A 15,085-nucleotide genomic window follows, 5' to 3' on the forward strand; every position below is an offset into this window, starting at 1 on the left:
ACAGTATGGAGGTCCTCAAAAAGTTAAAAATAGAACTACCCTAGTATCCAGTAATTGCACTACTGAGTATTTACCCAAAGAATACAAAAACACTAATTCCAAGATACATGCACCCCTACATTTACACCATTATTTACAATAACCAAATTATGGAAGCAGCCCAAGTGTCCATTGGTATATGAATAGATAAAGAAGATGTGGTATATGTATACAGTGGAATATTAGCCATAAACAAGAATGAAATCTTGCCATTTGCAACAACATGGATGGAGCTAGAGGGTGTAATGGTAAGTGAAATTAAGTCAGAGAAAGACAAATGCCACATGATTTCACTCATATGTGAAATTTGAGAAACAAGACAAATTAACAAAGAAAAAAAGAGACAAACCAAAAAACAGACTCTTAACTAGGGAGTGAAGGTGATTAAGAGTACACTTACCATGATGAGCACAGAGTAGAGAATTGTTGAATCACTATACTGTACAGCTGAAATTAATAAACATTGTATGTTAACTATACTGGAATTAAAAAAAAAAAAACCCACAGGCACAAAATAGCATCATTTAGGCCAAATCCCCAAACGGGGACTTAATGCATAATCTAACTGCAGTTTCACTCTCCTATAACCAGGGCTCAGGGGTTCAGGAGCAGCTGGTTCCAGGAGTCCCAAACAGACCGGGTTCAGCCACTCCAAAGGCAGAGACACAAGTGGTGATGAAACAAGACAGGAATTTACTCCAGGAAGGCCAAGTCCGGGACAACCGCGGACTAACGTCGCAAAGACTGTCTTCAGAGAGCTGAAAAATCTTCCTAGGTTTATAGTAGGAAAACGTGGGGGCGCCTGGGTGGCTCAGTTAAGGGTCTGACTCTTGATTTCGGCTCAGGTCACCATCTCAGGGTCGTCAGATCGAACACTGCATCGGGCTCCGCGTCTGCTTGAGATTGTCTTTCTCTGCCCCTCTCTCCCCACCCCCACCCTGCACACACACTTCTGCTCTTTCTCTAAAAAAAGAAAGGAAAGAAAATGTTGGAGGAAGGGCACTGGGAACGTGCTGCTCGGCAGGAAGGGTCAAGGCGATCATTGTCTTGCGGTCAGTCAGGCTGGGTCTCCCTGGCTCAGGGCAGTTGTTATTGCTTAAGGGGATAGTTTCACTTTCCACCAAGGGATGATCCCCCCCACCCTCCAAGGTCTTTTGCCTGAGTTAAGAGATAAGCTGGAATGAAGATCTTAATCAATTAGAAAGTACAGACTGAGGTCAAAGTGGAGGTGGTTGGCATCCTCTGTCATTCCACCAGAAATGTAGTCCTAACCGGTCAGTCAGGAATTTATTGATCAGTGCCAGTGAGTCTGCCACAAGGGCCCCTCCATCCCCCAAAGGAAGATGAGGTCATCTGCAGAAAAAGACCCCTTACCTTCACCTCCCCACAGAAGGGAAAGCAGCCTCGCCTGGACTGATCCTTTTCTCTTGCTAATACCTGTCTTGCCCCACCTCCTTCTAGAAAAATTCCCATTTTGTACCTCAATTAAAGCCTAATGTCAGGCGCTTACAATCAGAAAAGCTCACTGGGCACTGGTACTGCAGTGCTGCTAGGGAAGTTTGGGCTGTTTTCGTTTTAGTGCTTTCTTGAAAAAATAAGTAAATAAATAAATTATAAATTAGTCCAACTTTAGAGGAGGGGAGAGGATGAGCTCTTTCTTCCGTCCAGGCTCTCAGCCGGGGTGTGTGCAAGGACTTCAGGTGTGAAGGCCCAGCCAGCGTCTGCCAGGTGAAGCAATGAGGCAGAGCCTCCAAGGGCGGGATCTCAAATCGCACAGCTGTGGGTTAGAACACAGAGGCTGTGAAGAAGAAAGCGGAGGGAAGTGCAGTTGGGTGGTGCTAAAGACCAAAAATTCCACTGAGTAAATCTGAGGCTTTATTCAATGACTCCTGACTTCCGGTAAAGACACAGGTTGCATGTAGTGGGAAGTTTTTATAGGCAGGAGGGTGGGGCAAGGGAGTTATTATCAAAAGAAAAGATTTTTTTCAGATTGGGCCATCTTTTCCGGGGAAGATCTTACCCTGCAGGTGACCTCACCAGTGCTGATCAGGATATTTCAGATCCTCTGGGGCGCCTGGGTGGCTCGGTAGGTTAAGCATCTACCTTCAGCTCAGGTCATGATCCCAGGGTCCTGGGATCGATCCCCACGCCAGGCTCCCTGCTCCGCGGGGAGCCTGCTTCTCTCTCTCCCACGCCCCCCTGCTTGTGTTCCCTCTCTCACTGTGTCTCTCTCTGTCAATAAATTAAAAATAAAGGTCACATTTCTGGGAGAGGTTGAAACTGCCTTTAGTCTTGGTTTGCTGTTGTGGGGGCAAGTGCCTCCATTTCGGGCCCGTTGTTTCTTTTCCAACAGTAGGTACAAGGGGGTCGTAATGGACTTTAAAAGCCAGGGGCAGCCGATGCTTGTGATGTATTGTCTAAGGCTAGGGAGCCTTGAAGGGGTTTGTGCAAGAGACCCGGGGTCAGCTCTCTGGCTGTTGGACAGATCCCTGTGGGGCCCATCCACAAGACAGGAAAGGGACTGACGGTCAGGAGGTTAAGGAATGTGCTGGAAGAACTGACAGGTACAAGTGGATGAGGAGAAGACTCCAAGGAGATGATAAGATGCTGTATCATGAAGCAAACGCCAGGCTGAGGGGCTGGTCTTTCCCTGGGGAGGCTTTGAAGAGCTCTGGGAAGGAGAATGATGCCAGCAGGTTGCTACCCTGTGCTCTGGGCCTGGTCACCCCCAGCCTCCGGGTAACTTGCCAGTTACCTTTCTGTCCAAAGAAGAGAGAGCAGTAGGTACTGAGCACACGTGAGACGGGACATTTGTTGGTTGATTTCTGCATGTTAATTTCTTTAATGTCCACAGCCACCTCTGAGGCCGGATGCATGATCTCTGATTACAGAACGGGAAGCTGAGGCACAGAGAGATGAAGTGACTTGCTTGACAGCCTGCGTTGGAGCCCAAGTCCGCTCCACCTGGGGACACTCGGCAAGTCCTTCCTGTTTGTATTGCCACAGGGCTCCACATGCTTCACCAATGAGTGCCTGACTTCTCCTCTCCCCCAGGGGCCGCGATTCCTCGGGCCGGCACCGAGCTCTAAGCCACCCTCATTTGCTTGTCTTGATCTCTGAGTACTCGCCGGTGTCGGTGGCTTCCTCATCCTCAGGTTCCCTCGACTTCATCCCGTGAAAGCTGAAGGAGGCATAATGGAGCTCCTGTTTGTCCCCTGAGGGAGGGGCATCCCTGGCAGGGGTCGCTTGGGCTGGAGGGCTGTCTGGCCAGGGCTTTTGCCTGGAACCCTGAATAAAGAAGAAACAAGGGAGTCAGAGAAGGAATAAGGCAGGTGTGGTCCCCAAGGGAAGTTGGGCTAATGGGGCATTTATTCATTCATCTTCCTATTCATACATCCTTCCTACGAATTCAATTATTCACGCATCCATTTAAAATTCTGTAATGTTGGGATGCCTGGGTGGCTCGGTCGGTTAAGCACCTGCCTTCGGCTCAAGTCATGATTCCAGGGTCCCCAGGTTGAGTCCCACATCAGGCTTCTTGCTCAGGGAAGATGCTGCTTCTCCCTCTGCCCCTCACCCCACTCGTGGTCTCTCTCTCTTAAATAAATAAATAAATCTTTAAAAAAATAAAAATAAAATTCTGTAATGCAAAAATAATAATAATAATAAAATAAAATTCTGTAATGCTCTGACTGTTTGGACATATTGAAGGTTTACTAGTCATGTTTAATCCTCACAGAAAACCAGTGTGAATGATACTTTTTCTCCCCATTTTACAGATTAGGGAGACTGAGATGGGGGAAAGTGATGTAACTTGCCCAAGTCACTCCTCTACTCACCAGCAGAGCCAGGAACAAAACTGAGGCCTGCTGTGTTACTGGAAATAAAAAGAGGCGGAAATACTTGAACAAAAATAAAGATAAAATTCCCAGAATTGAAGAAAGATAAACCACCTCAGCTGAAAAGGGCCCCACAAACGCAAGAAAAACGACAAGGGAAACCACATACCCCAATACAGCAATAGTAAATCTTAAAAATATCAAAATGAAAGAGAAAAATGTAAAAGTCTCCAGGGACAATGACTGGATCACTTACAAATGTGCAAGATTCATACAGGAATAAATTTTTTTTCTTTTTTTTTTTTTTTGGCGAGAGAGGGAGCCGGCACGCTCAAGTAGGGGGAGGGGCAGAGGGAGAGGGAGAGAGAGAATCTCAAGCAGACTCCCCGGTGAGCACAGAGCCCGACGTGGGGCTCGATCTCACAATCTCATGATCCTGGGATCATGACCTGAGCCGAAATCAAGAGTCAGACACTTAATCACCTGAGGCACCAAGGTGCCCCCAGACATAATATTTCTTAACAGCAACACTGGATACAAGAAACAATAGGGTACAGTGTTTACAGCATTGAAGGAAGGGGGTGCCTGGCTGGCTCAGTGGGTAGAGCATGTGACTCTTAATCTTGGGGCTGCAAGTTTGAGTCCCAAAGTTGGGTGTAAAGATTACTTAAAAGAAAAATAAGATAAAATGACAAAATAAAGCATTGAAGGAAAATCACTTTGATCCTAGAATTTTTTTTAAAGGTTTTGTTTATTTATTTGACAGAGAAAGACACAGCGAGAGAGGGGACACAAGCAGGGGCAGAGGGAGAGGGAGAACTGGACTACCCACTGACCAGGGAGCCCGATGTAGGACTCGATCCCAGGACCCTGGGATCATGACCTGAGCCGAAGGCAGATGCTTAACAACTGAGCCACCCAGGCAGGCGCCCGATCCTGGAATTTATATCCTGCCAAGTGAAATTCAAATGTAGGAACATTAAAAAAGAATTTCAAACACACAAGTCCTCAGAAGTCTTAATACAAGAAAATCCAAATTGAAAACACACTGGGAGGAAGAATTCAAATAAAAGTAACAAAACCTGAAAATGCTGCAATAAATCTGGGGTACAAAGGTGACAAAATACCTCAGTAAAATGTGTGGCTGTGTATTAAACAAAAGACCAAATAGAAAAACGTTAAGTATGTTCATAATAACCCAGAATGAGAAATCTAGATCTAGAAATCTAGAAAAAAGATCTAGAAAAAGCACCAACATTGTGGAAAGTGGAGGGAAAGAAGAACAAGAGATACATAAAAGTACACTGAAGTTTTTTTGTTGGGTGTAAGAGATATTAATTTTTTAAGAAAGGAGAAAATGAAATACTGAAAAAAATGGAACCAAGTGAAAGGAAAAGTTAAAATAGGAGAACAAAATCCGCATGTATTAACAACCACAGAAAACACAAATAGAGGATGTCAAATTGGATTTGTAAAAACCTGGCCAGCTCAGTCAGGAGACTCTTAGTGCCAGGGTTGTGAGTTCAAGCCCCATGTTGGGTGTGGAGCCTGCTTAAAAAATAAAAAATAAAAAATTCTTTAAAAAAAAACCTGGTTATATGCTGTTTACAAAAATCACTCCTGAAGTATAAATAAAATGTTGTTGGAGGAACAGAGGATGTACAAATATCAGACATCTTACTAGCCAATGACAAATTGGTGTATCTATATTAAGATCCAACCAAATAGACTTTAAAACAAAAAGTATCAATAGCAATAGAGAGGATCACTATGTGTGATCAAATGTTCAATTCACGAGAGGATACAGCATTTCTAAAATATATGGACTCACAACCTGGAGATCAAGAGTAGCATGCTCCACCAACTGAGCCAGCCAGGTGCCCCAAACTGGGATACTTTTAAAAAAAAATTTTTTTTAAATGGGCTCCACACCCAATGTGGGGATCAAACTCACAACCCTGAGATCAAGAGTCACATGCTCTTCTGACGGAGCCAGAAGGCGCCCCTGTGATATTTTTTAAACAAACAAACAAACAAACAAACTGTTAAAATGGCCAACAGACACATGAAAAAATGCTCCACATCACTCGGCATCAGGGAAATACAAAGCAAAACCACAATGAGATACCACCTCACACCAGTCAGAATGGCTAAAATTAACCACTCAGGAAATGACAGATGTTGGTGAGGATGCAAAGAAAGGGGAACCCTCCTACACTGTTGGTGGGAATGCAAGCTGGTACAGCCACTCCGGAAAACAGTATGGAGGTTCCTCAAAAAGTTGAAAATAGAGCTACCCTGTGACCCAGCAATTGCACTACTGGGTATTTACCCCAAAGATACAAATGTAGTGATCCGAAGGGTCATGTGCACCCCAGTGTTTATAGCAGCAATGTCCACAGTAGCCAAACTATGGAAAGAGCCCAGATAGCCATCGACAGATGAATGGATAAAGATGTGGTATCTATATACAATGGAATATTATTCAGCTATCAAAAAGTGAAATCTTGCTATTTGCAACAACGTGGATGGAACTAGAGGGTGTTTTTTTTTTTTAAAGATTTTATTTATTTTATTTGAGAGAGAGAGCCTGAGAGGGGGAAGGGTCAGAGGGAGAAGCAGACTCCCCACTGAGTAGGGAGCTCAATGAAGGACTCAATCCCGGGACTCCAGAATCATGACCTGAGCCAAAGGCAGTCGCCTAACCAACTGAGCCACCCAGGCGCCCTGGAACTAGAGGGTGTTATGCTAAGCGATATAAGTCAATCAGAGAACAACAATTATCATATGATCTTGCTGATATGTGGAATTTAAGAAACAAAACAGAGACTCATAGGGGAAGAGAGGAAAAAATAAAACAAGAAGAAATCAGAGAGGGAGACAAACCATAAGAGACTCTTAATCATAGGAAACAAACTGAGGGTTGCTGGAGGGGAGATGGATGGGGATGGGGTAGCTGGCTGATGGACATTAAAGAGGGCACGTGATGTAATGAGCACTGGGTATTATATAAGACTGATGGAACACTGACCTGTACCTATGAAACCAATAATACATTATATGTTAATTTTTTAAAAATGAAAAAAAACCTGTTAAAATACTTCAATGTCTGTGTACAAATTATTAGAGCTAACAAGGGAGCTTACGGGCGCCTGGCTGGCTCAGTCAGTGGAGCATGCGACTCTTGACTTCAGGGTAAGTTTGAGCCCCACACTGGGTGTAGAGATTACTTAAAAATAAAATATTAAAAAATAGCTAACACGAGAGTTTAGCAAGCTGGAAGAATATAAGATCAATAAGTATGTAATTGCTTTTTACACATTGTTGCATCTACTGAGAGAATGAAGACAATCCTCAGCATCCAGATCAGCACCCCAAAGAGCTGGGTGTCACTGTGAAGAGATGAACATTTATAGTGGAGCCCCAGAAGAACTCTGCAGGGGTGTTCAGTCCCACAAAAGTAGACAGGAGAAGGAGAAGCTGCATGGACAAATTAAGGAACTGGCTGCTGTTCAATCTTGTGCCACCTACTACCAACACTCTGTGTGACACAGACCTCTGTAACTAAAGAATGGAGTCTGAATGTGCTCATTTCCCCATCACTGATTCAGGGGAGTGAATTGTTTATTGAAATACGAAATCTCTTAGAAGAAAAATACATCTGCAAAGGATGCATGAGGCCGGATTTCTTGTGCAGTATCTGAAGTCTAAAAGGATGAGTTGATTCTTGAACGAAATGATGTTTTATTTGCATCAAATTTAGCTGCTTTGTTCAGCTAGACATGACAGTTAAAAACAAAAATATCACAAATTTTTCAGACGGTATCTCTCTGTAAAAGCATGGTACAGCAGGCTTATGAGTAGATCTAAGAATGCTCCAGCTACCAAACCAATAGGAATCTAAATGACACCTAAGACCAATTTGTAATTTTTTTAAATTCTAAAGCACTTTATAAATTTTTTAAAGTTCATTATTATTATTATTATTTTTAGTAATCTCTACACCTGGCATGGGGCTTGAACCCATGACCCTGAGATCAAAAGTTGCATGCTCCTCCCACTGAGCCAGCCAGGTGTCCCGACCTTTCATAATTTTTTTTCATAATTTTTTAAAAGATTTATTTATTTATTTGAGAGAGAGTGAGTGTGTGCACGTGTGCTCGAGTAGGGGCAGGGGGGTAAAGGGAGAGAGAGACAGAGTTATGAGCAGACTCACACTGAGCACAGAGCCTGGTGCAGGGCTCAATCTCACCACCCTGAGATCATGACCTGATCCAAAATCAAGAGCCGGCCGCTCAACCAACTGAGCCACCCAGGCACCCCAACTCTTCATAAATTTTTAACAAATGTTTTCATCCTGCATATCATTGATGAGTGATCAGAAAATGCACCTTTAAAAAGATAACATTTAAGGGATGCCTGGGTGGCTCAGTTGGTTAAGCATCTGCCTTTGGCTCAGGTCATGATCCTAGGGTCCTGGGATAGAGCCCCATGTCGGGCTCCTCTGCCTGTAGCTCTCCTTGTTTGTGCTCTCTCTGACAAATAAATAAAATCTTTAAAAATAATAAATAAAAAGATAGCATTTATAATAGTAACAAAACTAGTTATTAAGGAAGTAAAAGAACAAAAGGTTTGCAAGACCTGTCTGAAGGAATACTACATCTTTCTTGGAAAAACTTTAACTAATAGATACCTGTTCTTGTGGACAAGAAGACTTGAATTTATAAATAAGTAAATTCTTCCCAAGTTGATTCACAGATTCAATGTAATTCCAGTAAAAAACCAACAGGAGTGTTTTTTGAACTTGACAAACTGTTTCTAATGTTTATATAGAACAGCAAAAGGCCAAGAATAGCCAAGACACTATTAAAGAAAATTAAGGAGGTGCTCCTGCTCTATCAGATATCAGGACTTGGTCTTGAATTACTGCCTTGCCTCTAGAGACAGTTCTGACTCAGGGACAGTTAAATTGACCACTGGAATAGAATACATTTTGATGTATGATGGGGGCGCCTAGATGGCTCAGTCAGTAGCACGTGTGACTCTTGATCTCGGGGTTGTGATTTCAAGCTCCATATTAGGCATGGAGTCTATTAAAAAAAAAGAAGAAGAAGAAAAGGGGCACCTAGGTGGCTCAGTGGTTTAAGCGTCTGCCTTCGGCTCAGGTCATGATCTCAGGGTCCTGGGATCGAGCCCCACGTCAGGCTCCCCAGTCAGCAGGGAGTCTGCTTCTCCCTCTCCTTCTGCCTGCCACTCCCACTGCTTGTGCTCTCTCTCACTCTCTTCCTCTCAAATAAATAAAATCTTAAAAAAAAAAGAAATTATACTTGAATATCCTTCTAATCTTAGGATAAGAAAGATTTTCTTAAATGAGACCCAAAAGTCACTCAACAGAGAAGAGGAGATTGGTGAATATGGTTATATTAGAATTAAGAACTAACGTTCATCAAGGTCACCTTTAAAAAGTGAAGACAAGTTAATCACTGGGAGAAGATATTTACAATGCATATAACTGGAAAAAAAAAGTATGAAAATGTATAAAGCTCGCCAGTAAATTCAATAAGAAAGTCAAACACCCAATAGGGCATTGGGCTGCAGATGGGACCGGGCGTTTTAGAGAGGAGGTGTTCATATGCCAGTGAAGACAGAGAGATTTTCATCCTCACTAGCAACCAATGAAATGCACATCAATACCACAGTGAAATAGTGAGATGACAAAAAAATTTCAGAAAACCAAGTGCTGCAGAGATTATAGATCAACAGGATCCGATAGGCAGAGATGGATGTATAAATTGATGCATTTGCTCTGGAAAACCTTGTAAATTGGGATATTCACACACCCTCTGACCTAGTAATTAAATTCTTACATAATGCTGAAGAAAAACTCTTGCATGTGAATGCAATGAGATATGAACAAGAACATCTGGAACAACTCAAATGTCCAGCAACAGGAGCTTAGGCAATAGACAAAATCATAAAATGAAACAGACAACTGCAACTTCATGCAACACAGATGAATCTCCACGACATAACTTACAGTGTTGGGTCTACAAAAGCAAGTCCAAGAAGAGTGAACAGAATGTGGCCAACCTTTGTAGGTTCAGAAGTAATTAAACTAATCAGCATCTATTTCAGGCATACGTATATGGGATAACGCTAGCAACAAAAGATTCAGAGCAATGGTTACTGGGGATGGGTCACAGAGCAACCTGAGCAGATGGAAGTTAGGGTCAATGTTTGAGGTCTCTGGTTGGATGGTAGGCTCACAGTTGCTTATCATATCGTGAACAAAATGAGTAAGTACTAATGAACAATGCTTGTTCCTGCGATAAGAGGTTGGTCACGAATAAAGCATTTTGGATAACACCATTTAGGGTAACATGGATGTAGTTTTATAGGGGATAGGGGACATGTTGCATACGGATAGAGTGAGAGACTATTGCAGCCCCCTGCCCTCAAAGACATCATCAATATGAGAGGGCGGAGATAAGGCAAAGGTGGTGATGTTGTGTGAGGTGCCCCTCAAGACAGGGATGGACACAGAGCTCTGGGGACATAAGGGAGAGAGGCATGGACACTGGCAGGGAGGGAGATGGCAAGGGTTTCCCAGAGCAGAAGATGTTGGTACTGGAGCTAGAAGAATGATCACACAAGGTGGTCTGGTGAAAATCGGGACAGGAGAGCATTCCAGGTGGGAGGAACTGTACATGCAAAGGCCCCAAGTCGTAGGGGAGCAGGTGTGTATGGAGACCATGAGAAGGCCAGTGTGGCTGGACCATAGCCAGACCAGGGCTGGAGTGGCCATCAGGGGAGACTTCTAGAAGTACTTTAAATATCAGACCAAGAAATGCGACTCGATTCTCTAAACAACGGGAGCAAACAACATAATTGAAAGTCCCGAATGTCTGGAAAGCAATAGATTTTGGGAGAGGTTCTGTCAGGCTGTGTCCAGTGATCACTCCAGTGAGTGATCAGCAGGGGTGGGACAAGAGGTGACCAGAGGGCCACTGGGTCTGGGAGATGAAGGTGAAGAACAGAAGGGACGTCAACTCCCAGGTGTCCACCCAGGTGACCAGGGTGGAGCAGGGGATGGGGAAATGCTAGGAGCTCCATCTGGACTCTGAAAGGACAAGCCCGGGGCTCCCCAACTGCATGAGAGGACGCCAGCATCACTCACCCAGGCAACTGTACCCATGACAGGATCTTCATCATCCAGGCCCTCTCGACTCCCGGATGCTTGCTTCCTGCGGGCTTTCACTCTAAGGGGAGAAACCAGCACACTGCAGCCAGGATGGCCCAGGCACCCATGGGCAGGCTGCCCGTTCTCTGGTGAAAGGGCATCCAGACCCCAGAAGTAGCCCCAGACTTTCCTGACCTGCAAGTAAGCACTCCATCCCCCTGGATGAGCAGAGGTTTGGCCAGACCAAACTTCCATCACTAAAGATCCTTCTAACACATTAAAAACTTGTGCCTGAGTGGTCATAGCAGTGTTACTCGTGATAGCCAAAAAGTAGGAACAGCCCAAATGTCTATCAGTAGATGAATGACAAACAAAATGTGCTCCACCCATGCAATGGAACGGTATATGGAAGTAAAAAAAGGATGCAGTATTGGGCGCCTGTGTGGCTCAGTCAGTTAAGCATCTGCCTTCAGCTCAGGTCATGATCCCGGGGTCCTGGGATCAAGCCCTGCTTGGGCTCCCTGCTCAGCAGGGAAACTGCTGCTCCCTCTGCCTCTGCCTCTCCTCCCCTCTTGTGCTCACTCTCTCTCAAATAAGTAAATAAAAATCTTAAAAAAAAAAAGATCAAGGACTGACTCATGCCACAACATGCATGAACCTTGAAAACATCATGCCAAGTGAACTGAGGTCAGTCACAAAGGACCGCATGTTGTATGATTCCACTTACACAAAATGTTCGGAATAGGCAAATGTAGAGACAGAAAACAGATTGGCGGTTGCCTAGGGCTGGCGGAGAATGGGGGCAGGATGGAAATTAAGGAGTGGAGGGTTTCTTTGCTTTGTTTCTCTTTCATTTGGGGGTGATGAAAAAGTCCTATAATTGTGGTAATGGATGCACAACTCGGAATACACTAAAAGCCATTGAATTGTACACTGTAAATGTATGGGAAGTATATCTCAATAAAGCTGTTATCCCCCCACCACCCAAAAGAGAGGCCCTCTGGATCTACTCTACTCCGCTCTGCATTTCTGGGATTGAGTGACCTCTCTCCACGCTCCCTGTACCTCCCAAACAAAGACTTACAAGCAGAAGAAGAGGAGGCACAGACTCAGGGACAGCAGGGCCATAGCACCAGCACCTCCAAGAGCAGCAGGCACGGCTCCTGCCAGGAACACTGATCTCCCTGCAGAGAAGAGGTGTGTCGAGACTCACTTTCGGGACTCAGTCTCTTGCTTTCCTACCTCCTCGCAGAACTTGCTGAAGGGCCAGCTTACGCCAGAGATGGTGCAGCACCCTAACCCACCAATCGCCCTCTGTGCAGGCCCCAGCCCCAGCCCCAGCCCCAGCCCCAGGCTTCTCTAGGACTCCCTTCCCCTACACCTCGGCCCCCGACAGCCCCCGGACCTGGCAGCAGCAGGAAGGCGGCGCTCTGCTTCCCGTGGGCGTTCCAGGCCTCGCAGCTGAGTCTGAGGCCGGAGCCCAGCGGCCCGCTGAGGCTCAGGGAGCTGTTGGCCCAGGGCCCCGCAGAGCTGGAGGTGATGGTCCAGGAGGCGTTGCTGTGGTTCCCCTCCAGCAGCCCCTCCCCCAGCCGCCAGCGCAGGGTGGGGGCCGGCTGGGCTCGGGAGGAACAGCTGCAGTGCAGCCCCTCGCCCTCCCAGGAGCAGGAGGGGCTGAGCAGCCGCGGGGGGTCTGCGGGAGGGAGGGGAGGGGTCAGCGGTGTCTCTCCTCCCCAGGCCCCGGGCAGTCAGCCCCCAGGGGTCCCCACACTCACAGACCACAGAGAGACGCAGGGAGACGTGCTGGGAGCCCAGCGGGTTCTGAGCTTGGCAGGTGAGGAGGTCTCCTTCCTCTGCAGCCCCTACTTGAGGCAGGTCCAGGTTTGCACTCCTGTAGATGCGGGTGGCATTCCGGGCGGGGGACCCCCGGAACCAGCTCAGCTCTGCAGGGGGGCTGCTGTCAGCAGCACAGAGCAGCCCCAGAGCCTGGCCCTCCAGGATGAGAACCGATGAGGTGTTTTCCAGAATCTTCGGGACTTGGGGAGAGAGATGCGGAGAGAGGGCACCAGCTGTGGGAGGCTGGCAGTCTCCATCCCTCCCTCCTTCCCAGGAGCTGGTTGGCATCTCCTTCTCCTTTCTTGACCCACTGATTTGGTTCCATCAGGGTTGAAAGCCTGGGCTTTACACCCAAAGGAGGTTGACCTCAAGTGTCTGGGCCTCGTATCTTCAGAGGAGGCTCAGTGTCCCACTGGGACATGCCTGGACCGTTTGGTGGCTTCGCTCAGTGAACACAGCAGGAAATAGGATGGAGGAGGCTGGGATGGAGCGGTAGGTGGGAAACCAGAGGAGTGAACTGGTGAGGTGAAATGGGCTTTGAACAGTTTGTGCGTGTGTGTGAGCGTGTGGGGGTGCAGGTGCGTGCACCCGTGGGAGGTGGAGGAGGGAGAGTGGTGATTTTTATCCTTGCTTTTCCCATATCTGATCCCAGTAAGGCTATGATCCCCACCGCTTTGCTGGGAGCTGACCCGCTACCCCCACCCCAGGGCCAGGTCCCAGCCCCCAAGAAGACAGGTTCTTTCCTACCTGCAACATCGCTGAAGAAGATGCTGATGTTGAGTTTCTGGGGAGCGTCTGGGATGGAAAGATATGGCCCTACTTCAGACGTGAAGATTGGGATGGAAGTTGACCCAGCACCCAAGGAGGGGTAGGGGGACCGGGAAGGCGGGGATTGCTGTACTTGTCCACTCCACACCTACACTCCCAAGGCGCGCATGCGCGCACGCGATCCCCACGGCCCTGGGGGACCCAGCCATCCCTCCAGCACTCACAGGAGACATTGAGCCTGATGGTTCTTTCCACGGTGTCCTGACCTCCTGGCAGGTGCACCTGACAGGTGAGGTTGCTGCCATGGTCCTGCAGCCTCGGGGTGAGGGTCAGCACTGAGGAGTGGAGGGTCTGGGGGTCCAGCGAGTCAAGAGCACGCCCCACCCAGGAGAAGGTGAGAGGTCTTCCCTCCTCGCAGGATCCCAGCATACTGCAGGTCAGGTTTGTGGGATAGCCAGACTTCAGGGGCTCCGGAAAGTGGATGTCGGGTTTCTGTGTCAGGGCTGAGGAGGAGAGAGGGAGGTGCTTGGGCCCCAGGCAGGTGGGGACCCAGAGTGTGACCCTGGGAGGGACCAGGGCCTCAGGGCACAAGCTGACCCCGGGCCCCCATCCATCTTCCCACCATCCCAGCCCCAAGACCTGGAGCAAGGAGTGTTCCAGGGTCCTGTTCCTGTTCTGTGAGGGGGGTCTCCATGTCCCAGAGCCCTCTCCCGGGGCCCCTGCCGGACCTGGCACCTTCACGGTCAGCTTCTTAGCTCTGTAACTGTATGCCATGTGGTCTGCCTGCACTCGGAAACTGTAGACTCCCTCGTCACTCTTCCTGGCCTCTGTGATTCTCAGGGAGCAGTTGTTGTGCCTGGGGTTCCCGACGAGGTGGAATCGGCCCTGGGTCCCCATCTTCCCCGTTTTCGTTTGGTCATTTGTAGCCACAAGATAATCGTTGTCCCCTCCCCGGAACCAGTATATGTAGAGCTTCTTAGGGGAAGACCACGAGCTCCCGGGGTAGGAGAAGGAGCAGGGCACGTGGACACACAGACCCTCCTGCACCGTCACCGATTCTGGCACTCGGAGCTCGAACCATGGATCCTCCTGCAGGGACCCTGGGGGGACACAGAGGCTCAGCTCCAGCTCCAGCCCACTCCCAGCTGTGCCCAGCCAGCCCCCCTCCGTTGGCCCACTTACCCCCCCACAGCAGGGGCAGCAGCAGCAGGGGCACCATGTCTGCACCGGCCAGGGCAGGAGCCCAGGTTCGGGTTCCTCTGTCAGGGAAGGAAATGGCCCGAATAAGGTTGAGGCCAAGGAAGCCCCAACAGGAAGCCGTGTGTGACAGAGCTGTGGTCACCACAGAAGGGGAACTTAGTCAGCATGGGCCATGCGGAGGGGGGCGCTGAGAAATTATCTGGGCTTGCCTCTGTATCTGATGCAG

At 47.6% G+C, this 15,085-nt stretch overlaps 1 protein-coding gene across 3 annotated transcripts; it reads right to left on the bottom strand.

Annotated features, from left to right (window-relative positions):
* Window positions 1-645: 645 nt before the first annotated feature.
* Window positions 646-14,958, bottom strand: LOC113936321 (sialic acid-binding Ig-like lectin 5). Of its 3 annotated transcripts, XR_004819756.1 has the most exons (10): window positions 14,842-14,958; window positions 14,388-14,759; window positions 13,884-14,162; window positions 13,639-13,686; window positions 12,831-13,091; window positions 12,464-12,748; window positions 12,143-12,242; window positions 11,056-11,137; window positions 2,795-3,327; window positions 646-2,710 (listed from the first exon to the last, which is right to left on the bottom strand). XR_004819756.1 is itself a non-coding variant. In XM_035725246.1 (9 exons), exons 1-9 carry the CDS (start codon window positions 14,876-14,878, stop codon window positions 3,136-3,138), a joined length of 1,656 nt encoding a protein of 551 aa, XP_035581139.1. In that variant the 5' UTR covers window positions 14,879-14,958; the 3' UTR covers window positions 646-3,135. The 3 variants fall into 3 exon arrangements, 2 of the variants coding, with proteins under 2 accessions (XP_035581139.1, XP_035581140.1); XM_035725246.1 differs by having other exon boundaries at window positions 646-3,327; XM_035725247.1 differs by lacking the exons at window positions 646-2,710; window positions 2,795-3,327 and adding an exon at window positions 4,766-4,828.
* Window positions 14,959-15,085: the final 127 nt, after the last annotated feature.

This window comes from Zalophus californianus, chromosome 17 (genome assembly GCF_009762305.2).
Source record: "Zalophus californianus isolate mZalCal1 chromosome 17, mZalCal1.pri.v2, whole genome shotgun sequence".
Classification (NCBI taxonomy): domain Eukaryota; kingdom Metazoa; phylum Chordata; class Mammalia; order Carnivora; family Otariidae; genus Zalophus; species Zalophus californianus.